The 23,969-nt window shown below is 49.4% G+C and overlaps 1 protein-coding gene across 4 annotated transcripts in view; it reads right to left on the bottom strand.

Moving 5' to 3' along the window:
* Positions 1-1,032: 1,032 nt before the first annotated feature.
* CAPG (capping actin protein, gelsolin like) overlaps positions 1,033-23,969 on the bottom strand; it is a 57,140-nt gene continuing 34,203 nt past the window's right edge. For 2 of the 4 annotated variants that reach the window (XM_056531069.1, XM_056531070.1), the window contains exons 4-11: positions 17,318-17,487; positions 15,738-15,892; positions 13,521-13,685; positions 3,916-4,065; positions 3,384-3,479; positions 3,175-3,301; positions 2,117-2,205; positions 1,033-1,256 (exon numbers count right to left, since the gene is read on the bottom strand). In XM_056531069.1, coding sequence (XP_056387044.1) covers positions 1,191-1,256; positions 2,117-2,205; positions 3,175-3,301; positions 3,384-3,479; positions 3,916-4,065; positions 13,521-13,685; positions 15,738-15,892; positions 17,318-17,487 — 1,018 coding nt within the window. In that variant the 3' untranslated portion in view covers positions 1,033-1,190. Of the gene's footprint in view, positions 1,276-2,116; positions 2,206-3,174; positions 3,302-3,383; positions 3,480-3,915; positions 4,066-13,520; positions 13,686-15,737; positions 15,893-16,362; positions 16,715-17,317; positions 17,488-23,969 lie in introns of those variants that run through there. The other 2 variants (XM_056531071.1, XM_056531073.1) reach the window with 2 other exon arrangements.

Below are 23,969 nucleotides of genomic sequence, written 5' to 3' on the forward strand. Positions count from 1 at the left end.
AGACTGAGGCTCCGCTCCTGTATATTTCTCTATAGACTGAGGCTCTGCTCCTGTATATTTCTCTATAGACTGAGGCTCCTCTCCTGTATATTTCTCTATAGACTGAGGCTCCTCTCCTGTATATTTCTCTATAGACTGAGGCTCCTCTCCTGTATATTTCTCTATAGACTGAGGCTCCTCTCCTGTATATTTCTCTATAGACTGAGGCTCCTCTCCTGTATATTTCTCTATATACACTGAGGCTCCGCTCCTGTATATTTCTCTATATACACTGAGGCTCCGCTCCTGTATATTTCTCTATAGACTGAGGCTCCGCTCCTGTATATTCCTCTATAGACTGAGGCTCTTCTCCTGTATATTTCTCTATAGACTGAGGCTCCTCTCCTGTATATTTCTCTATAGACTGAGGCTCCTCTCCTGTATATTTCTCTATAGACTGAGGCTCCTCTCCTGTATATTTCTCTATATACACTGAGGCTCCGCTCCTGTATATTTCTCTATAGACTGAGGCTCCGCTCCTGTATATTTCTCTATAGACTGAGGCTCCGCTCCTGTATGTTTCTCTATAGACTGAGGCTCCTCTCCTGTATATTTCTCTATATACACTGAGGCTCCGCTCCTGTATGTTTCTCTATAGACTGAGGCTCCGCTCCTGTATGTTTCTCTATATACACTGAGGCTCTGCTCCTGTATATTTCTCTATACACTGAGGCTCCTCTCCTGTATATTTCTCTATAGACTGAGGCTCCTGTATATTTCTCTATATATACACTGAGGCTCCTCTTCTGTATATTCCTCTATATACTGATGGTTGGTTTTCTTCCATATGATTTATTGCTTGAAATAAAGTTCAGTTTATAAGCCGCCTGTGTCCTCTGAGAATGTATCGTCTGTATCCTCTGCGGAAGTGGCGGTCAGTGAAGCGTGCAGGTGTGTGCGTCCTGTCCGCCAGGTGCTAGATCTTATGTATTGTTAGTGACATGTGATCCGGCGGGGACGAGCCACAGCTCAATAACAAACCGTACACAAGAATTACCATCAATGTTTAATGTGCAGAATACGTGTCCTGTCTGAACAGCCTTGGGCCGTCCGCTCCCATCACATCCAATACCCCTTGATGAAGCTGGGCACTGCAGTGGTGAAACACGTCGTGCCATTCCAGAAGACTCTACCTGATGACATGGTACGGATCACACCCAGTTACTGAAGAATTGTTTGAAGAGCGGAGACTCGTTGCCCTCAGACACCACCTGGACCTGGGGGAATTGGAGGGAACTGACAAATCAAAATGGGGCCTTGTTATGGGAATGGGTTATGCTACCTAGGATAGAAGGGTAACACTGTTTATCCCCAAAATAGTCATACAATGGTTCTTACCACCCGCCAACAAAGAGGAGGAGTCTAAAAGGAACTGGGGCCCCTCCTCTATTTAAGAGCCCCATATCGACTGCAAAATCTGCCCCGGTGTTATGTACACCATGGGGTAAGTGCGCCCAGGCCTCCATGTTAAGGTCATAGGGGCCTGGACATAAGTCTGCAGTGGTATCCCAACCGGGGTGCCTCCAGCTGTTGCAAAACTACAACTCCCAGCATGTCCAGACACTAACGTGGAAAACACAGGTGCCTTAACGTGGTCACATAGAGCACAGTGGTCTCCAAACTGTGAACCTCCAGCTGTTGCAAAACTACAACTCCCAGCATGCCCGGACAGCCAACGGCTGTCCGGGCATGCTGGGAGTTGTAGTTTTGCAACAGCTGGAGGCACCAGGGTTGGGGAACAGCTGTCCAGGCATGCTGGGAGTTGTAGTTTTGCAACAGCCGGAGGCACCAGGGTTGGGGAACAGCTGTCCAGGCATGCTGGGAGTTGTAGTTGTGCAACAGCTGGAGGCTTTTTGTTTGGGAAACACTAACAGTCCTTGACTGGAAAGAAAGAGTTAATAAAAAAAAATAAAAAAAAGTGCCACCCTGTCTTCAGGTTGGTTGGGGTATTGCAGCTCAGTATCACTGAAGTGAATGCAGCCACGCTGCAATACCGCACACAATCTGAGGACAGGAGTGGCGCTGTTTTTATAATCCTGGGTATCTCCGTTACTGGAGAGGGGTTCAGGACGCTCACCTGAGTTTTCGGAGAATATTTCATGAGCGTCAGGAATTCGTTGGCGATCTCTAGTGACTGCTCGCGCTCCTCTCTGTTCGCCTTTTTACCTGCAGAAAGCACAGGGAGGTTTGTGTCGGTCCTGTAATCCCTCAGCTCTTCGCCTTTAGTACTCCTGGCCTGAGCTGCTGCAGAACATCTCATTTTACAGCACACTATCACATAGAGAGGTTGCAGAACCTGCTGTATTCATTCCCTGTCTGTTCCTCTGTGCAGCCTGCTGTAACCACTCATCATTCTTACCCAAAGTAGATTTATCCGTGTGTAGAGGAAGAACAATGCAGTTGCTCATAGCAACCAGTTAGATTTTCATTGTTTAGATTTTTTATTTTTTTTTATAAAAAATGAAAGAAGCGATCTGATTGGTGGCAATGAGCAACTGCTCCCCTCTTCCTATTCTCAGATATTGACAAATATTCCCCTATGTATATAGGTGTATATGACAAGGAGACAGTGAGGTAGCTGTAGGGGGATGATCAGAATAGGGGGGTGGGGCTACAGCTCACACAAGATCAAGCCACGCCTCCTGAGACGGCAGATGATGGTGTGAGGGAGGGGAGGGGCTGCAGAGACACCACAGGACGATAACAGGACTACACAATTTCCTGTCAAGAGAGAGGGAGGAGCCAGGGAAAACACCACACTGACAATGAGGGGACTACACAACTTCTTGTCAGGAGAGAGGGAGCTGCTGAGACACTGACAATGAGAGGACTATATAACTTCCCGTCAGAAAAGAGGAAGAAGCTGGAGACAACACCACATTGACAATGAAAGGACTACACAACTTCCTGTCAGGAGAGAGGGAGGGGCCAAGTATCTGCTGAGACAACACCACACTGACAATTAAAGGGCTACATATATTCCTGTCAGAAAAAAAAAGGGATGAGCTGGAGACAACACCACACTGACAATGAAAGGACTACTCATTTTCCTGTCAGGAGAGAGGGAGGAGCTGCTGAGACAACACCACACTGACAATAAGAGGACTACACAACTTCCCATCAGCCATGACTTACCTTTCCACACGTAGATCTTCCCCGCAGTGTCCAGGATGAAGCAGTCGTCTGATATCAGTTGCTCTTTCTTGAGGACGGCTCCGTCCGCCACCCGAGACACCTGCATCTTTCCGCTGGCGTTGGAGACCTGAGTCATGTGACGAGTCATGTGAGACACTGGCGGGCACCTGACGCCACCTTCATGGTATTAGGATGAGTGCTGTATATACCTGGTACAGGACGGCCCCTCTGGTGTGGATCTCATCCGCTTCCCTGTCATCCTGGGCGCCGCCTTCCCTCAGAGACTCCGGTCTTTTTCCCAAAATCTACGAATTTACCATAAAAAGTTTCTAATTATAAAAGTAAAAAGATGAAAACAACATCTGGTAGGTTCCTGTACGTGTAGTGCACCAGATGACGCTACCGCTCACCACCCTCGCTCTTCAGGGAGCTTAGATACATTTTGGAGAACTAAAAATTTCTGAAAAATCTTTTCAGATTCTGAATGCATGAATGGAGGGGGCGTGGTCATGTTGTCATGCCACGCCCCCTCCATTCATGTCTATGGGAGGGGGCGTGACGGCTGTCACGCCCCCTCCCATAGACATGGATGAAGGGGGCATGATGTCACGACCACAGCCATCTGAAGATCCTGGGGGTCCCGAACCCCTCGCGATCCGACATCTCATGGGGGTGGAGTAACCCTTTAATAGTTCATATTTCCTTAAACCATTGGACTCCTTCAGCCGCCATTGTTGTTACCTGAATCATTTCCTCCGGCTCCTCCCCCTCTTGTATAATTTCCACCTTTGCGGCTCCGCGTCGTTCGATGTCTCGTATCTGATTGGCCATATCCCGCGCCCGGTTCCGCTCCATCATGTTGGACTGTGATCCCGACCAGACGTAAATAAACTGAGACAGTGAAGGAACAACAATAGATGAACGGAAGCGGCTGAGCGGAATTATTCACAGGCGTAACAAGGGTCATAGGTCAATAAAAAAAAAAAAAAATATTTGTCACAGGCTTGTGCCGGTCTAATACGAAAACGTAATCTCAAAGCATGCCCACTACAGCCGGAAGAAGCACCTATAAATCCTATTACTAATATCTGGAGCATGCCCACTACAGCCTGAAGAAAAAGCTATAAATCCTATTACTTATATCTGGAGCATGCCCACTACAGCCTGAAGAAACACCTATAAATCCTATTACTTCTATCTGGGGCATGCCCACTACAGCCTGAAGAAAAAGCTATAAATCCTATTACTTCTATCTGGAGCATGCCCTCTACAGCCTGAAGAAACACTTATAAATCCTATTACTTATATCTGGAGCATGCCCACTACAGACTGAATAAACACCTATAAATCCTATTACTTCTATCTGGAGCATGCCCACTACAGCCGGAAGAAGCACCTATAAATCCTATTACTTATATCTGGAGCATGCCCACTACAGCCTGAAGAAAAAGCTATAAATCCTATTACTTCTATCTGGAGCATGCCCTCTACAGCCTGAAGAAACACCTATAAATCCTATTACTTCTATCTGGAGCATGCCCTCTACAGCCTGAAGAAGCACCTATAAATCCTATTACTTATATCTGGAGCATGCCCACTACAGCCTGAAGAAACACCTATAAATCCTATTACTTATATCTGGAGCATGCCCACTACAGCCTGAAGAAACACCTATAAATCCTATTACTTATATCTGGAGCATGCCCACTACAGCCTGAAGAAACACCTATAAATCCTATTACTTATATCTGGAGCATGCCCACTACAGCCTGAAGAAACACCTATAAATCCTATTACTTATATCTGGAGCATGCCCACTACAGCCTGAAGAAACACCTATAAATCCTATTACCGTACTTATATCTGGAGCATGCCCACTACAGCCTGAAGAAACACCTATAAATCCTATTACTTATATCTGGAGCATGCCCACTACAGCCTGAAGAAACACCTATAAATCCTATTACTTATATCTGGAGCATGCCCACTACAGCCTGAAGAAACACCTATAAATCCTATTACTTATATCTGGAGCATGCCCACTACAGCCTGAAGAAACACTTATAAATCCTATTACTTATATCTGGAGCATGCCCACTACAGCCTGAAGAAACACCTATAAATCCTATTACTTATATCTGGAGCATGCCCACTACAGCCTGAAGAAACACCTATAAATCCTATTACTTATATCTGGAGCATGCCCACTACAGCCTGAAGAAACACCTATAAATCCTATTACTTCTATCTGGAGCATGCCCACTACAGCCTGAAGAAACACCTATAAATCCTATTACTTATATCTGGAGCATGCCCACTACAGCCTGAAGAAACACCTATAAATCCTATTACTTATATCTGGAGCATGCCCACTACAGCCTGAAGAAACACTTATAAATCCTATTACTTATATCTGGAGCATGCCCACTACAGCCTGAAGAAACACCTATAAATCCTATTACTTCTATCTGGAGCATGCCCACTACAGCCTGAAGAAACACCTATAAATCCTATTACTTCTATCTGGAGCATGCCCACTACAGCCGGAAGAAACACCTATAAATCCTATTACTTCTATCTGGAGCATGCCCACTACAGCCGGAAGAAACACCTATAAATCCTATTACTTCTATCTGGAGCATGCCCACTACAGCCGGAAGAAACACCTATAAATCCTATTACTTCTATCTGGAGCATGCCCACTACAGCCTGAAGAAACACCTATAAATCCTATTATTTCTATCTGGGGCATGCCCACTACAGCCAGAAGAAACACCTATAAATCCTATTACTTCTATCTGGAGCATGCCCACTACAGCCTGAAGAAACACCTATAAATCCTATTACTTATATCTGGAGCATGCCCACTACAGACTGAATAAACACCTATAAATCCTATTACTTCTATCTGGAGCATGCCCACTACAGCCTGAAGAAGCACCTATAAATCCTATTACTTATATCTGGAGCATGCCCACTACAGCCGGAAGAAACACCTATAAATCCTATTACTTATATCTGGAGCATGCCCACTACAGCCTGAAGAAACACTTATAAATCCTATTACTTATATCTGGAGCATGCCCACTACAGCCTGAAGAAACACCTATAAATCCTATTACTTATATCTGGAGCATGCCCACTACAGCCTGAAGAAACACTTATAAATCCTATTACTTATATCTGGAGCATGCCCACTACAGCCTAAAGAAAAAGCTATGAATCCTATTACTTATATCTGGAGCATGCCCACTACAGCCTGAAGAAACACCTATAAATCCTATTTCTTATATCTGGAGCATGCCCACTACAGCCTGAAGAAAAACCTATAAATCCTATTACTTATATCTGGAGCATGCCCACTACAGCCTGAAGAAAAACCTATAAATCCTATTACTTATATCTGGAGCATGCCCACTACAGCCTGAAGAAACACCTATAAATCCTATTTCTTATATCTGGAGCATGCCCACTACAGCCTGAAGAAACACCTATAAATCCTATTTCTTATATCTGGAGCATGCCCACTACAGCCGGAAGAAACACCTATAAATCCTATTACTTATATCTGGAGCATGCCCACTACAGCCTGAAGAAAAACCTATAAATCCTATTACTTATATCTGGAGCATGCCCACTACAGCCTGAAGAAAAACCTATAAATCCTATTACTTATATCTGGAGCATGCCCACTACAGCCTGAAGAAAAACCTATAAATCCTATTACTTCTATCTGGAGCATGCCCACTACAGCCTGAAGAAAAACCTATAAATTCTATTACTTATATCTGGAGCATGCCCACTACAGCCTGAAGAAACACCTATAAATCCTATTACTTATATCTGGAGCATGCCCACTACAGCCTGAAGAAAAACCTATAAATCCTATAACTTATATCTGGAGCATGCCCACTACAGCCTGAAGAAAAACCTATAAATCCTATAACTTATATCTGGAGCATGCCCACTACAGTCTGAAGAACAGGAGAAAAACCTATAAATCCTATTATTTCTATCTGGAGCATGCCCACTACAGCCTGAAGAAAAACCTATAAATCCTATTACTTATATCTGGAGCATGCCCACTACAGCCTGAAGAAAAACCTATAAATCCTATTACTTCTATCTGGAGCATGCCCACTACAGCCTGAAGAAAAACCTATAAATTCTATTACTTATATCTGGAGCATGCCCACTACAGCCTGAAGAAACACCTATAAATCCTATTACTTATATCTGGAGCATGCCCACTACAGCCTGAAGAAAAACCTATAAATCCTATAACTTATATCTGGAGAATGCCCACTACAGCCTGAAGAAAAACCTATAAATCCTATAACTTATATCTGGAGCATGCCCACTACAGTCTGAAGAACAGGAGAAAAACCTATAAATCCTATTATTTCTATCTGGAGCATGCCCACTACAGCCTGAAGAAAAACCTATAAATCCTATTACTTATATCTGGAGCATGCCCACTACAGCCTAAAGAAACACATAAATCCTATTACTTATATCTGGAGCATGCCCACTACAGCCTAAGTTTTTGCCTAAACCTATGAAAAACCCAATCCACGGGCCCCGCTTCTCCCTATAATACAATCCACGGGCCCCGCTCCTCCCTATAACACAATCCACGGGCCCCGCTCCTCCCTATAACACAATCCACGGGCCCCGCTCCTCCCTATAACACAATCCACGGGCCCCGCTCCTCCCTATAACACAATCCACGGGCCCCGCTCCTCCCTATAACACAATCCACGGGCCCCGCTCCTCCCTATAACACCATACACGGGCCCCGTTCCTCCCTATAATACAATCCACGGGCCCCGCTCCTCCCTATATCACAATCCACGGGCCCCGCTCCTCCCTATGACATAATCCACGGGCCCCGCTCCTCCCTATGACATAATCTACGGGCCCCGCTCCTCCCTATGACACAATCCACGGGCCCCGCTCCTCCCTATGACACAATCCACGGGCCCCGCTCCTCCCTATAACACAATCCATGGGCCCCGCTCCTCCCTAACACAATCCACGGGCCCCGCTCCTCCCTATAACACAATCCACGGGCCCTGCTCCTCCCTATAACACAATACACGGGCCCCGCTCCTCCCTATAACACAATCCACGGGCCCTGCTCCTCCCTATAACACAATACACGGGCCCCGCTCCTCCCTATAACACAATACACGGGCCCTGCTCCTCCCTATAACACAACACACGGGCCCCGCTCCTCCCTATAACACAATCCACGGGCCCCGCTCCTCCCTATAACACCATACACGGGCCCCGCTCCTCCCTATAACACCATACACGGGCCCCGCTCCTCCCTATAACACCATACACGGGCCCCGCTCCTCCCTATAACACCATACACGGCCCCGCTCCTCCCTATAACACCATACACGGGCCCCGCTCCTCCCTATAACACCATACACGGGCCCCGCTCCTCCCTATAACACCATACACGGGCCCCGCTCCTCCCTATAACACCATACACGGGCCCCGCTCCTCCCTATAACACCATACACGGGCCCCGCTCCTCCCTATAACGCCATACACGGGCCCCGCTCCTCCCTATAGCACCATACACGGGCCCCGCTCCTCCCTATAACACCATACACGGGCCCCGCTCCTCCCTATAGCACCATACACGGGCCCCGCTCCTCCCTATAGCACCATACACGGGCCCCGCTCCTCCCTATAACACCATACACGGGCCCCGCTCCTCCCTATAACACCATACACGGGCCCCGCTCCTCCCTATAACACCATACACGGGCCCCGCTCCTCCCTATAACACCATACACGGGCCCCGCTCCTCCCTATAACATCATACACGGGCCCCGCTCCTCCCTATAACACCATACACGGGCCCCGCTCCTCCCTATAACACCATACACGGGCCCCGCTCCTCCCTATAACACCATACACGGGCCCCGCTCCTCTCCCTGCACAACCAGAATTTCCAGTCCTAGAGATCAGAGACGGTTTTGGACAATTACTTGTCAGATCAGTCGCCGGCTACATCTGCGACTCAATAAAAGTATAAAATGACATAGAACAGTAGAGACGACCACGGACGACCTGTGACCCGGACTCTGTGTGAGGCAGAACATGAAGAAGATGCAGGAAAGTCCAGCCTAGACGCCTCTGTCCTCCTCCTCCAGGCTCCTCTGTCCTCTCCTCCCTCCTCCCCCCAGACTCCTTTGTCCTCCTCCCCCAGACTTCTCTGTCCTCTCCTCCCCCAGACTCCTCTGTCCTCTCCTCCCCCAGACTCCTCTGTCCTCTCCTCCCCCAGACTCCTCTGTCCTCTCCTCCCCCCAGACTCCACTGTCCTCTCCTCCCCCCAGACTCCACTGTCCTCTCCTCCCCCCAGACTCCACTGTCCTCTCCTCCCCCCAGACTCCACTGTCCTCTCCTCCCCCCAGACTCCACTGTCCTCTCCTCCCCCCAGACTCCACTGTCCTCTCCTCCCCCCAGACTCCACTGTCCTCTCCTCCCCCCAGACTCCACTGTCCTCTCCTCCCCTCAGACTCCACTGTCCTCTCCTCTCCCCAGACTCCACTGTCCTCTCCTCCCCCCAGACTCCTCTGTCCTCTCCTCCCCCAGACTCCTCTGTCCTCTCCTCCCCCCAGACTCCACTGTCCTCTCCTCTCCCCAGACTCCACTGTCCTCTCCTCCCCCCAGACTCCTCTGTCCTCTCCTCCCCCAGACTCCTCTGTCCTCTCCTCCCCCAGACTCCACTGTCCTCTCCTCCCCCCAGACTCCTCTGTCCTCTCCTCCTCCCAGACTCCTCTGTCCTCTCCTCCCCCCAGACTCCTCTGTCCTCCTCCTCCAGACTCCTCTGTCTTCTCCTCCCCCAGACTCCTCTTTCCTCTCCTCCCTCCTCCCCCAGACTCCTCTGTCCTCCTCTTCCAGACTCCTCTGTCTTCTCCTCCCCCAGACTCCTCTGTCCTCTCCTCCCTCCTCCCCCCAGACTCCTTTGTCCTCCTCCCCCAGACTGCTCTGTCCTCTCCTCCCTCAGACTCCTCTGTCCTCTCCTCCCTCCTCCCCCCAGACTCCTTTGTCCTCCTCCCCCAGACTCCTCTGTCCTCTCCTCCCCCAGACTCCTCTGTCCTCTCCTCCCCCCAGACTCCTCTGTCCTCTCCTCCCCCCAGACTCCTCTGTCCTCTCCTCCCCCCAGACTCCTCTGTCCTCTCCTCCCCCCAGACTCCTCTGTCCTCTCCTCCCCCAGACTCCTCTGTCCTCTCCTCCCTCCTCCCCCCAGACTCCACTGTCCTCTCCTCCCCCCCCAGACTCCATTGTCCTCTCCTCCCCCCCAGACTCCACTGTCCTCTCCTCCCCCCAGACTCCTCTGTCCTCTCCTCCCCCAGACTCCACTGTCCTCTCCTCCCCCCAGACTCCACTGTCCTCTCCTCCCCTCAGACTCCTCTGTCCTCTCCTCCCTTCTCCCCCCAGACTCCTCTGTCTTCTCCTCCCCCCAGACTCCTCTATCCTCTCCTCCCCCCAGACTCCTCTGTCCTCTCCTCTCTCCTCCCCCAGACTCCTTTGTCCTCCTCCCCCAGACTCCTCTGTCCTCTCCTCCCCCAGACTACTTTGTCCTCTCCTCCCCCTAGACGTCTGTCCTCTCCTCCCTCCTCCCCCCCAGACTCCTCTGCCCTCCTCCCCCAGACTCCTCTGCCCTCCTCCCCCAGACTCCTCTGCCCTCCTCCCCCAGACTCCTCTATCTTCTCCTCCCTCAGACTCCTTTGTCCTCCTCCCCCAGACTCCTCTGTCCTCTCCTCCCCCCAGACGTCTGTCCTCTCCTCCCTCCTCCCCCCAGACTCCTCTGTCCTCTCCTCCCCCAGATGTCAGTCCTCTCCTCCCTCCAGACTCCTCTGTCCTTTCCTCCCCCAGACTTCTCTGTCTTCTCCTCCCCCCACACTCCTCTGTCCTCTCCTCCCTCCTCCCCCAGACTCCTCTGTCCTCTCCTCCCTCCTCCCCCCAGACTCCTCTGACCTCTCCGCCCCCCAGACATCTCTGTTCTTTTCTTCCCCCCAGACTCCTCTGTCTTCTCCTCCCCCAGACTCCTCTGTCCTCTACTCCCTCCTCCCCCCAGACTCCTCTGTCCTCCTCCCCCCTGACTCCTCTGTCCTCCCCCCAGACTCCTTTTTCCTCTCCTCCCCCCAGACTCCTCTTTCCTCTTCTCCTCCAGACTCCTCTGGCCTGTCCTCCCCCCAGACTCCTCTGTCCTCCTCCCTCAGACTCCTCTGTCCTCCTCCCCCCAGACTCCTCTTTCCTCTCCTCCCCTAGACTCCTCTGTCCTCCTCCCCCAGACTCCTCTGTCCTCTCCTCCCCCAGACTCCTCTGTCCTCTCCTCTCCCCAGACTCCTCTGTCCTCCTCCCCCAGACTCCTCTGTCCTCTCCTCCCCCAGACTCCTTCATCCTCTCCTCCCCCCCAGACTCCTCTGTCACTATCCCCCATCCAACAGAGTATAGAACGAGTTAAAATCCAATGTGCCAATCACTTTTACCCTGAAATCTGAGTGAAGTTGATAGGGGGTCTCTTGGGGGCAGAGCGGCCTACTGTAATGTATATATATATATATATATATATATATATATATATATATATATATATATATATGTGACCAACACCCAGCAGTCCTCATATTTACCTTACACATAACTAAAGAAGAAAACGCACCAAGGACTTCACAGGAAAGAAGAGAAGAAGATTAGAAGAAGGTGGAAGATGTGAAGGCCACGGAGGAGACATCAGAGAAATTGATGACCGTCCAGATAAGGGACCGAGACTCTACTGGAGCGAGAAAGAGCAGAATAAAGAATAAGTGAGGAGTGATGGAGGATAGTGAAGTGTCCTGCTGAGATGTGGAGAATAGTGAAGTGTCCTGCTGAGATGTGGAGAATAGTGAAGTGTCCTGCTGAGATGTGGAGGGTAGTGAAGTGTCCTGCTGAGATGTGGAGGGTAGTGAAGTGTCCTGCTGAGATGTGGAGGATAGTGAAGTGTCCTGCTGAGATGTGGAGAATAGTGAAGCGTCCTGCTGAGATGTTGAAGGTAGAGAAGTGTCCTGCTGAGATGTGGAGGATAGTAAAGTGTCCTGCTGAGATGTGGAGGATAGTAAAGTGTCTTGATGAGATGTGGAGGATAGTAAAGTGTCTTGCTGAGATGTGGAGGGTAGTGAAGTGTCCTGCTGAGATGTGGAGAATAGTGAAGTGTCCTGCTGAGATGTGGAGAATAGTGAAGTGTCCTGCTGAGATGTGGAGGATAGTAAAGTGTCCTGCTGAGATGTGGAGGACAGTGAAGTGTCCTGCTGAGATGTTGAAGGTAGTGAAGTGTCCTGCTGAGACGTGGAGGATAGTAAAGTGTCCTGCTGAGATGTGGAGAATAGTGAAGTGTCTTGCTGAGATGTGGAGGATAGTAAAGTGCCTTGCTGAGATGTGGAGGATAGTAAAGTGTCCTGCTGAGATGTGGAGAATAGTGAAGTGTCCTGCTGAGATGTGGAGGATAGTAAAGTGTCCTGCTGAGATGTGGAGAATAGTGAAGTGTCCTGCTGAGATGTGGAGGATAGTAAAGTGTCCTGCTGAGATGTGGAGGATAGTAAAGTGTCCTGCTGAGATGTGGAGAATAGTGAAGTGTCTTGCTTAGATGTGGAGAATAGTGAAGTGTCCTGCTGAGATGTGGAGAATAGTGAAGTGTCTTGCTGAGATGTGGAGGATAGTGAAGTGTCCTGCTGAGATGTGGAGGATAGTAAAGTGTCCTGCTGAGATGTGGAGGATAGTGAAGTGTCCTGCTGAGATGTGGAGGGTAGTGAAGTGTCCTGCTGATATGTGGAGGGTAGTGAAATGTCCTGCTGAGATGTGGAGGATAGTGAAGTGTCCTGCTGAGATGTGGAGGGTAGTGAAGTCTCCTGCTGAGATGTGGAGGGTAGTGAAATGTCCTGCTGAGATGTGGAGGATAGTGAAGTGTCCTGCTGAGATGTGGAGGGTAGTGAAGTGTCCTGCTGAGATGTGGAGGATAGTGAAGTGTCCTGCTGAGATGTGGAGGATAGTGAAGTGTCCTGCTGAGATGTGGAGGGTAGTGAAGTCTCCTGCTGAGATGTGGAGGGTAGTGAAATGTCCTGCTGAGATGTGGAGGATAGTGAAGTGTCCTGCTGAGATGTGGAGGGTAGTGAAGTGTCCTGCTGAGATGTGGAGGGTAGTGAAGTGTCCTGCTGAGATGTGGAGGATAGTGAAGTGTCCTGCTGAGATGTGGAGGGTAGTGAATCCTGCTGTGATGTCCCATCATCCTCCAGGACCAGAATCCTCCACATCTCCGGTTACAGTCAGCACCTTCTCACCTTCCCGGTGTCCAGTATAAAGCAGTCCCCGGTGTTGAAGCTGTCCCACGTCAGGTCGGTCTCTGTTGCCCGGATTTGTTTTCGTCCCCTGACGTGGTAGAGATGATGTGCGGGGGCTGCGGAGTCCTTCTGGGCCTGCTGGAAACCTGAAGAGACTCCGCCTTCCTGAAACAGTTAAGTTGAGGTCAGTGATTATCCCATAATAATATTCCTACAGGGTCCCATTTATAGGAATATTACGGGGTCCTATAGGCACCGGATTACAGTTCATAATGTCTATGGACTATACCCTGAGGTACCCAGACCCCAATGTCTGGGGTCCGGGGTACCTCAGGGTATAGTCCATAATGTCTGGGGTCCGGGGTACCTCAGGGTATAGTCCATAATGTCTGGGGTCCGGGGTACCTCAGGGTATAGTACATAATGTCTGGGGTCCGGGGTACCTCAGGGTATAGTATATAATGTCTGGGGTCCGGGTACCTCAGGGTATAGTATATACTGTCTGGGGTCCGGGTACCTCAGGGTATAGTACATAATGTCTGGGGTCTGGGGTACCTCAGGGTATAGTCCATAATGTCTGGGGTCCGGGGTACCTCAGGGTATAGTATATACTGTCTGGGGTCCGGGGTACCTCAGGGTATAGTATATAATGTCTGGGGTCCGGGGTACCTCAGGGTATAGTATATAATGTCTGGGGTCCGGGGTACCTCAGGGTATAGTATATAATGTCTGGGGTCCGGGTACCTCAGGGTATAGTATATAATGTCTGGGGTCCGGGGTACCTCAGGGTATAGTATATAATGTCTGGGGTCCGGGGTACCTCAGGGTATAGTATATAATGTCTGGGGTCCGGGTACCTCAGGGTATAGTATATAATGTCTGGGGTCCGGGGTACCTCAGGGTATAGTATATAATGTCTGGGGTCCGGGTACCTCAGGGTATAGTATATAATGTCTGGGGTCCGGGTACCTCAGGGTATAGTATATAATGTCTGGGGTCCGGGGTACCTCAGGGTATAGTCCATAATGTCTGGGGTCCGGGGTACCTCAGGGTATAGTACATAATGTCTGGGGTCCGGGGTACCTCAGGGTATAGTATATAATGTCTGGGGTCCGGGTACCTCAGGGTATAGTATATACTGTCTGGGGTCCGGGTACCTCAGGGTATAGTACATAATGTCTGGGGTCTGGGGTACCTCAGGGTATAGTCCATAATGTCTGGGGTCCGGGGTACCTCAGGGTATAGTATATACTGTCTGGGGTCCGGGGTACCTCAGGGTATAGTATATAATGTCTGGGGTCCGGGGTACCTCAGGGTATAGTATATAATGTCTGGGGTCCGGGGTACCTCAGGGTATAGTATATAATGTCTGGGGTCCGGGTACCTCAGGGTATAGTATATAATGTCTGGGGTCCGGGGTACCTCAGGGTATAGTATATAATGTCTGGGGTCCGGGGTACCTCAGGGTATAGTATATAATGTCTGGGGTCCGGGTACCTCAGGGTATAGTATATAATGTCTGGGGTCCGGGGTACCTCAGGGTATAGTATATAATGTCTGGGGTCCGGGTACCTCAGGGTATAGTATATAATGTCTGGGGTCCGGGTACCTCAGGGTATAGTATATAATGTCTGGGGTCCGGGTACCTCAGGGTATAGTATATAATGTCTGGGGTCCGGGGTACCTCAGGGTATAGTATATAATGTCTGGGGTCCGGGTACCTCAGGGTATAGTATATAATGTCTGGGGTCCGGGGTACCTCAGGGTATAGTATATAATGTCTGGGGTCCGGGGTACCTCAGGGTATAGTATATAATGTCTGGGGTCCGGGTACCTCAGGGTATAGTATATAATGTCTGGGGTCCGGGGTACCTCAGGGTATAGTATATAATGTCTGGGGTCCGGGGTACCTCAGGGTATAGTACATAATGTCTGGGGTCCGGGGTACCTCAGGGTATAGTCCATAATGTCTGGGGTCCGGGTACCTCAGGGTATAGTACATAATGTCTGGGGTCCGGGTACCTCAGGGTATAGTATATAATGTCTGGGGTCCGGGTACCTCAGGGTATAGTATATAATGTCTGGGGTCCGGGTACCTCAGGGTATAGTACATAATGTCTGGGGTCCGGGGTACCTCAGGGTATAGTATATAATGTCTGGGGTCCGGGTACCTCAGGGTATAGTATATAATGTCTGGGGTCCGGGTACCTTACTTACCAGGTAGGTGACTCCCCTTGGAAAAAAAGACATGAACTCCGCGCTCTCGTGACCCTGGGTCTCGCGGTTCTGGGTCGGCTTCTCACCAAGATGCATGTGGAGCTGAGAACTGTAGATGGCGCCTGCGGCCCTCTCATCCACCGAGGTCCCATTACCTGCCATGGAACCAGACAGGAAAGTCAGAAGAGAAAGAGACTGCCCCCCATAATAAGAGACCGCCCGATAAGGGGACCCCTAATAAGAGACTGCCCTATAAGAGACCCCCACCCCTAATAAGAGACCGCCCGATAAGAGACCCCCACCCATAATAAGAGACCGCCCGATAAGAGACCCCCACCCATAATAAGAGACCGCCCGATAAGGGGACCCCTAATAAGAGACTGCCCTATAAGAGATCCCCACCCATAATAAGAGACCGCCCGATAAGGGGACCCCTAATAAGAGACTGCCCGATAAGAGACCCCCACCCCTAATAAGAGACCGCCCGATAAGAGACCCCCACCCATAATAAGATACCGCCCGATAAGAGACCCCCACCCCTAAGAGACTGCTCAATAAGAGACCCCCCACCCATAATAAGAGACCCCCCCACTCCTAATAAGAGACTGCCCTATAAGAGACTTACCCATATGAAACCACCTGATAAGAGACCCCCCCCCCCAATAAGAGCGTCCAGCCCCTTATGGAACCCCTTCTCTTTGTGACTGTTACCAATATATAGGATATGGATTCCCTACATATATGTATGAATAAGGACACTATGGGGGTGACCTAAGGACTGATAACAGGACTGTACACAGCGGGGGAATCCTCCCCCAGGTATTGACCGTGGACTATAGGGATACTGTGCCACAAAAATATTGGCAAATTATTAGGCTACGTTGGCAATCTGTCATTTTGGTCGGTGCCGAAATCTACGGATAAAGACATTGATGGGGAGATCTATCAATACTGTCCAGAGGAAAAGTTGCCCAGTTGCCCATAGCAACCAATCAGATTGCTTCTTTCATTTTTAACAAGGCCTCTGCAAAGTGAAAGCAGCGATCTGATTGGTTGCTATGGGCAACTGGGCAACTTTTCCTCTGGACATTTATTGATAAATCTTCCCCATTCCGTCTGGAGATTCCAAGTGCGTCCAACATTGACCGAACCAGTCGGTGCTAGGAACGCGCGGCAATGTCTTTGGCGCGGATTGTAACCTAAAGAATGAGCGATAGATAGGTCAGATAGATGTCACAGATAAATGGGAGCAGACATCTTATCTTCCAGGAGGGGCCGGATGTAAGGACTGTGTGCAGCACCTAAAACATTCCCCACTGCAGGACAATATTAGAGGAAGCCATTACTGGTTCCTATCACAGGAGCAGGAGGGGCCGTCACAGCTGTCGGGTGAGAGCTCCGCGGGGCTCCCTGTCACATCCAGGTTAGGGAGAATTACCCCAGGGGCCACAGAATAATGGCTGCCACTATCTGGTCCCTGGCCACAAGGATCGGCCGAGTATAATCCAATGACATTTTCATCACGTTAACAAATACGATTTCCGCATCTCTGAAGGGCGACGCGCCCCGTTAACCCTCACCGTTCCAGACGTAGGTGTGGTTGCCCTCGGGCGAGTTGAAGACCAGGAGGTAGGTGTCTCCGGAGTGAAACACGCCGTGACTCTCGCTTGGCACAGGGATTAACTTCATCTTTTCTATGCGAAAAACATGGAGGCCCGGTTCAGAGACCGAGGAGGGAAACTTCAGATCCCTGAGGGGGAAAAAGATAAAAATATAGAAAAAAAACGTTACAGACAAATAAGCACAAACGGTCTCGTGACTTGAGACGCCATTGTGCGCGGTCGAAGGGTCAGAATAACGCGTTCTCTAGTCCGCAGGTTGTGAGTTCTGAAGCTCCATTCACTTCAATGGGACAGAGCTGCCATGTCAGACACAGTCCAGGGGGGGCGCTGCCATGTTGTGACCCCTTATACAATGGAAAATGACGACATTGTACGTTCTTCTCATAGTCAGCTGGGGGCGCCACCCTGCCGGTATTTATCCAACCAATCCTCCAACTCCCTGAACGTTACATCATATACTATGCTAGTGTTTCCTAACCAGAGTGCCTCCAGCTGTTGCAAAACTACAACTCCCAGCATGCCCGGACAGCCAATGGCTGTCCGGGCATGCTGGGAGTTGTAGTTTTGCAACAGCTGGAGGCACCCCTGGTTGGGAAACACTGATCAATACTATATACTACTATATAGTCCAACATGCTGGGAGTTGTAGTTTTGCAACAGCTGGAGGCACCCTGGTTGGAAAACACTGACCTATACTTTATACTACTATATAATCCAACATGCTGGGAGTTGTAGCTTTGCAACAGCTGGAGGCCCCTCTGTTTGGGAAACACTGACCTATACTATATACCGCTATATAGTCCAACATGCTGGGAGTTGTTGTAGTTTTGCAACAGCTGGAGGCACCCCTGGTTGGGAAACACTGACCTATACTATATACTACTATATAATCCAACATACTGGGAGTTGTAGTTTTGCAACAGCTGGAGGCACCCCTGGTTGGGAAACACTGACCTATACTATATACTACTATACAGTCCAACATGCTGGGAGTTGTAGTTTTGCAACAGCTGGAGGCACCCCTGGTTGGGAAACACTGACCTATACTTTATACTACTATATAGGCCAACATGCTGGGAGTTGTAGTTTTGCAACAGCTGGAGGCACCCCTGGTTGGGAAACACTGACCTATACTATTATATAGTCCAACATGCTGGGAGTTGTAGTTTTTAAACAGCTGGAGGCACCCCTGGTTGGGAAACACTGACCTATACTATATACTACTATATAGTCCAACATGCTGGGAGTTGTAGTTTTGCAACAGCTGGAGGCACCCCTGGTTGGGGAAAAATGACCTATACTATATACTACTATATAGTCCAACATGCTGGGAGTTGTAGTTTTGCAACAGCTGGAGGCCCCTCTGTTTGGGAAACATTGACCTATACTATATACTACTATATAGTCCAACATGCTGGGAGTTGTAGTTTTCGTTTGGGGCAGCTGCTGAGCCACAGGCTGTATCAGGGCATGCTGGGAGTTGTAGTTAGTGACTAACTGTAACTCCTGAATTTAATTTGAATAAAAAGCGATCAAAAAATCCCATCAAAACGAAAATGTTACTGTTAAAAACTACAGATCGGGCGCAAAAAATGACCCTAATACAGGCCCCGTATAAGGAGAAATAAAAAAGTTATTGGGGTCAGAATAAGACAAAATTTCCCCCGTATATGTGTATCCTGTGATGTCACGCATGTATAATTAATTATGCAAATTATCATGGCCGGTATTTTTAATTTTTTTTGCAGGAAAGGTGGCGACCCTATATTCAGCCCACTATGTCTCTGTTCACTATACATTCCTCCTTTCCTTGTCATAACCCAACTTGTCAAACATGTCCGCCTCTTCCCCATCCCCCAATGGCGCATTAACCGTCTGTCACCCGACCTATTGTATGATACCAGTAATAACACCTCGGGGCCCATCGAGCCAGGAGTCACTGACTAACGCTATAATCCCCTACGGGTCCTGCCCAGTCTGCTGTCACTATATACAATCGCTCCGTGGGCTCCGCTGACGAGGGTCGCCACTTTTAAAATATAAAAAATTACCGGGCATACTAATTTGCATAGTTAATTGTATATGCGTGACATCACAGGATCCACGTATACGGGGGACTTTTTGTCCTAATTTTTTTTATTTCCCCTTATACGGCCTGTATTATGGCTCAGTTTTTGCCCCCGATCTAAAGTTTTTAACAGAACCCTTTTTGTTTTGATGAGACTTTTTGATCGTTATTTGTTTAGTTCTTTTTAGTAAATTCGTGAGTTGCAGTTAGTTACTAACTACAACTCCCAGCATGCCCTGATACAGCCTGTGGCTCAGAAGCTGCTCCAAACGAAAACTACAACTCCCAGCATGTTGGACTATATAGTAGTATATATTATAGGTCAGTGTTTCCCAACCAGGGGTACCTCCAGCTGTTGCAAAACTACAACTCCCAGCATGTTGGACTATATAGTAGTATACAGTATAGGTCAGTGTTTCCCAACCAGAGTGCCTCCAGCTGTTGCAAAACTACAACTCCCAGCATGTTGGACTATATAATAGTATACAGTATAGGTCAGTGTTTCCCAACCAGGGGTGCCTCCAGCTGTTGCAAAACTACAACTCCCAGCATGCCCGGACAGCTGTTGGCTGTCCGGGGATGCTGGGAATTGTAGTTTTTCCACAGCTGGAGGCACTCTGGTTGGGAAACACTGGTATAGGTTATGGTGTAACATTCCGGGAGTTGGAGGATTGGTTGGATAAATACCAGCAGGGCGGCAAAAATACCGGCTGGGCCTGACCCCCCGCAGCCCGCACCCAGTGTTTGGAACAAAATGTTCCGGGCGCTGGGGCAGTGGAGTACCCCTTTAAAAAAGTTATACAAAGCAACCGTATTATACTGGATTTGTATAAGAAGTGAAGTTGTATCACAGAATCCAGAGGTCTCATCCCTGCACTTTAATCTACAGGAAAATGTACACTGACAAAAGATTGTGGTTGGGTGACAGGCACTACAACTCCCAGCTGACCAGCACTACAGCTACCTCTATGCTTTGTTCCCTTAAAGGGGTACTCCACCCCTAGACATCTTATCCCCTATACAAGGGATAGGGGATAAGATGTCCGATCACGAGGGTCTCGGCTGCGGCACCCCAGACATCCGGTGCACAGAGCGAACTTCGCTCCATGCCGGATGACTGGCAATGTGGAGCAGAGGCTCGTGACGTCACGGTCACGCCCCACTTGTGAGGTCATGGACACGCCCCCTCAATGCACGTCTATGGGAGGGGGCTTGACGGCCGTCTCGCCCCCTCCCATAGACTTGCATTGAGGGGGCGTGGTCATGACGTCACAAGCGGACGTGGCAGTGATGTCACGAGCCTCCGGCGCAACACCCGACACTCTAAACGAACGTTGAGTGCAGCAGGGAGATCGCGGGGGTCCCCAGCGACGGGACCCCCACAATCAGACATCTAATCCCTTATCCTTTGGATAGAGGATAAGATGTCTAGGTGCAGCGCTCCCCTTTAAGCTGCACCACAGGTGGTTAGAGGACCACAAGCAGAACGACTGTGATTCAGGAAGGCGGAGGTGGTAGTGGTGGGGGTGGGGGGATGGGCTCAGAGGAGGCGGGCAGGGTCAGGGATGTGGTCACAAAACAGGATGGAGAGAGACCGAGAAAGGAAAAATCAAGCAGGAGGGAAATGGAAGAACCAAAAAAATTAAGAGATTGAGAAACAGAGGCAGCCGGAGTGAAGTATTACACAACATCAGAGACATCTCTATATAAAAAGAGACCGAAGTGACTAATCCTGAGACAACAGACCGTAATCCATAATAAAACATGAGGACAATATACAAAATACAACACAGTGGGGCCAAAAAGTATTTAGTCAGCCACCAATTGTACAAGTTCTCCCACTCAGATGAGAGGCTGTAATTTCCATCATAGGTTATAACCTCAACTATGAGAGACAGAATGAGAAAAAATCCATAAAATCACATTGTCTGATTTTAAAGATTTTATTTGCAAATTATGGTGGAAAATAAGTATTTGGTGAATAAAAAAAGTTCATCTCAATTCTTTGTTATATCCCCTTTGTTGGCAAAGACAGAGGTCACATGTTTTCTGTCTTCACAAGGTTCTCACACACTGTTGCTGGTATTTTGGTCCATTCCTCCATGCAGATCTTCTCTAGAGCAGTGATGTTTTGGGGCTGTCGCTGGGCAACATGGACTTTCATCTCCCTTCAAAGGTTTCCCTAGGGGATTGAGATCTGGAGACTGGCTAGGCCACTCCAGGACCTTGAAATGCTTCTTACGAAGCCACTCCTTCATTGCCCGGGTGGTGTGTTTGGGATCATTGTCATGCTGAAAGACCCAGCCATGTTTCATCTTCAATGCCCTTGCTGATGTGTTACGGCAGGTGGTAGTGGATCCTCTGGTCCTGTGTGGATGATGACATGAGCCGTACCAGGGAGCAGAGTCTAAGGTGCCGCTGGTTTTCACCAGAGCCCGCCGCAAAGTGGGACGGTCTTGCTGCGGCAGGCAGCACCCAGGCTGCTAGGTGTATCTTGACTCAGGAGAGATGATACATAGACAGGCTGGCAGGAAAGCAGGACAGGTGCAGGATGGTGCAGAAGCATAGTCAGGACATAGCAACGTCAGAAGGCTGGCAGTACAGGAGCGTAGTCAGGTCACAAGAGGAAGTAGTCAGGAACACAGAAAGGCAAACACAATGACTGCTTTCTCTGAGGCATTAGGCGCAAAGGTCCGGCAAGGGGGTGTGGGAGGTGATCACACTTATAGATAAGGCACAGGTGAAAGCAACAATCAAGGGCGCACTGGCCCTTTAAAAACAAGCACCAGCGCACGCTACCTAGGAGGTGTTCTTTGGATGCAACTCAGCATCTTTTCCCTCTTTTCTTTTTCCTCCAAACATGACGAGTTGAGTTTTTACCAAAAAGTTCTACTTTGGTTTCATCTGACCATATGACATTCTCCCAATCCTCTTCTGGATCATCCAAATGCTCTCTAGTAAACTTCAGACGGGCCCGGACATGTACTGGCTTAAGCAGGGGGGACACGTCTGTCACTGCATGATTTGAGTCCCTGGCGGTGTAGTGTGTTACTGATGGTAGCCTTTGTTACTTTGGTCCCAGCTCTCTGCAGGTCATTCACTAGGTTCCCCGTGTGGTTCTGGGATTTTTGCTCACCGTTCTTGTGATCATTTTGACACCATGGGGTGAGATCTTGCATGGTGCCCCAGATCGAGGGAGATTATCACTGGTCTTATATCTCTTCCATTTTCTAATAATTGCTCCCACAGTTTATTTCTTCACACCAAGCTGCTTTCCTATTGCAGATTCAATCCTGGTCCATGTCTACAATTTTGTTTCTGGTGTCCTTCGACAGCTCTTCTGGTGTCCTTTGACATACTGCTGAAACGCAGGATGGACGGGATGCAGTGTAGGGTCACATAGAGCACATCCGCAGCATATTTCACACTGTGGATGCCCCCGGCAGTCACAAGGGCAAGATCACTTCTGCGGCTGGGTAGCTCAGTGTGTCCGCTCATGACTGCCGGTGGGAAATCCGTCGCTATGAGTGGACACACAAAGCTACCCAGCCGCAGCAGGGAGCTCATTATTGTGACTGCTGTCGGGCATCCACAGCATGTAATATGCTGCGGATGTGCGCCGTGTGACCCTATACATTATACATTTTTATATTTATTTAATACATTTTTTTTTATAACATTTTTTTACACTTTTATTTATTTTATATATTTTAGTTTTTTACAATTTTTTTTAATGCTTTGGAATACTTAGTATTCCAAAGCATTGCAGTTATATGCTGCCTGCCAGTATTACACTGACAGGCAATAACCAGGGCAGACCTGGGGGTCCCTATAAAGACGCCCGGCTGCCCAGGTAACATGCAGCACCCCGCAATCGTTGCGGGGTGCTACAGGAGAGACAGAGGGAGACCCCTCCCTCTGTCAAACTCCTCACAGCTCACGGTCGCTTCCAACCGTGGCTGTAAGGGTTAAACTGCCGGGAACGAAGTTTACTTCGGTCCCGACAGTGCGGCCGGCCCCCGCCGGGGATCACACACAGCACCCCGCGATCGCGCTGCAGGGTGCTGCAGGCAAGACAGAGGGAGCTCCCTCCCTCTGTCAAAACACTTACAGCTCACGGTCACTTCCGACCGCAGCTGTAAGGGTTAAACTGCCGGGACCGAAGTTTACTTCGGTCCCGGCAGTGCAGCAGGGTCCTGGTTTTGTGTTACAGTCGAGTCCCTGCCGCGATCTTGTGGGTACACTGGGCGGCACCCACGAGACATATGGATGTGTATACTCGTCCAGGTGCGGGAACGTACTGCCACCCTGTATGTGTATACACGTCCATGGTCGTTAACGTGTTAAAGGGGTACTCCACTGCTCAGCGTTTGGAACAAACTGTTCCGAACGCTGGAGGCGGGAGCTCGTGATGTCATAGCCCCGCCCCCTCAAGAACGTCACACCCCGCCCCCCCTCAATGCAAGTCTATGGGAGGGGGCGTGACGTCCGTCACGCCCCCTCCCATAGACTTGCATTGGGGGGATGGGGTGTGACATGATG

Source organism: Hyla sarda, chromosome 7 (genome assembly GCF_029499605.1).
Source record: "Hyla sarda isolate aHylSar1 chromosome 7, aHylSar1.hap1, whole genome shotgun sequence".
Classification (NCBI taxonomy): Eukaryota; Metazoa; Chordata; class Amphibia; order Anura; family Hylidae; genus Hyla; species Hyla sarda.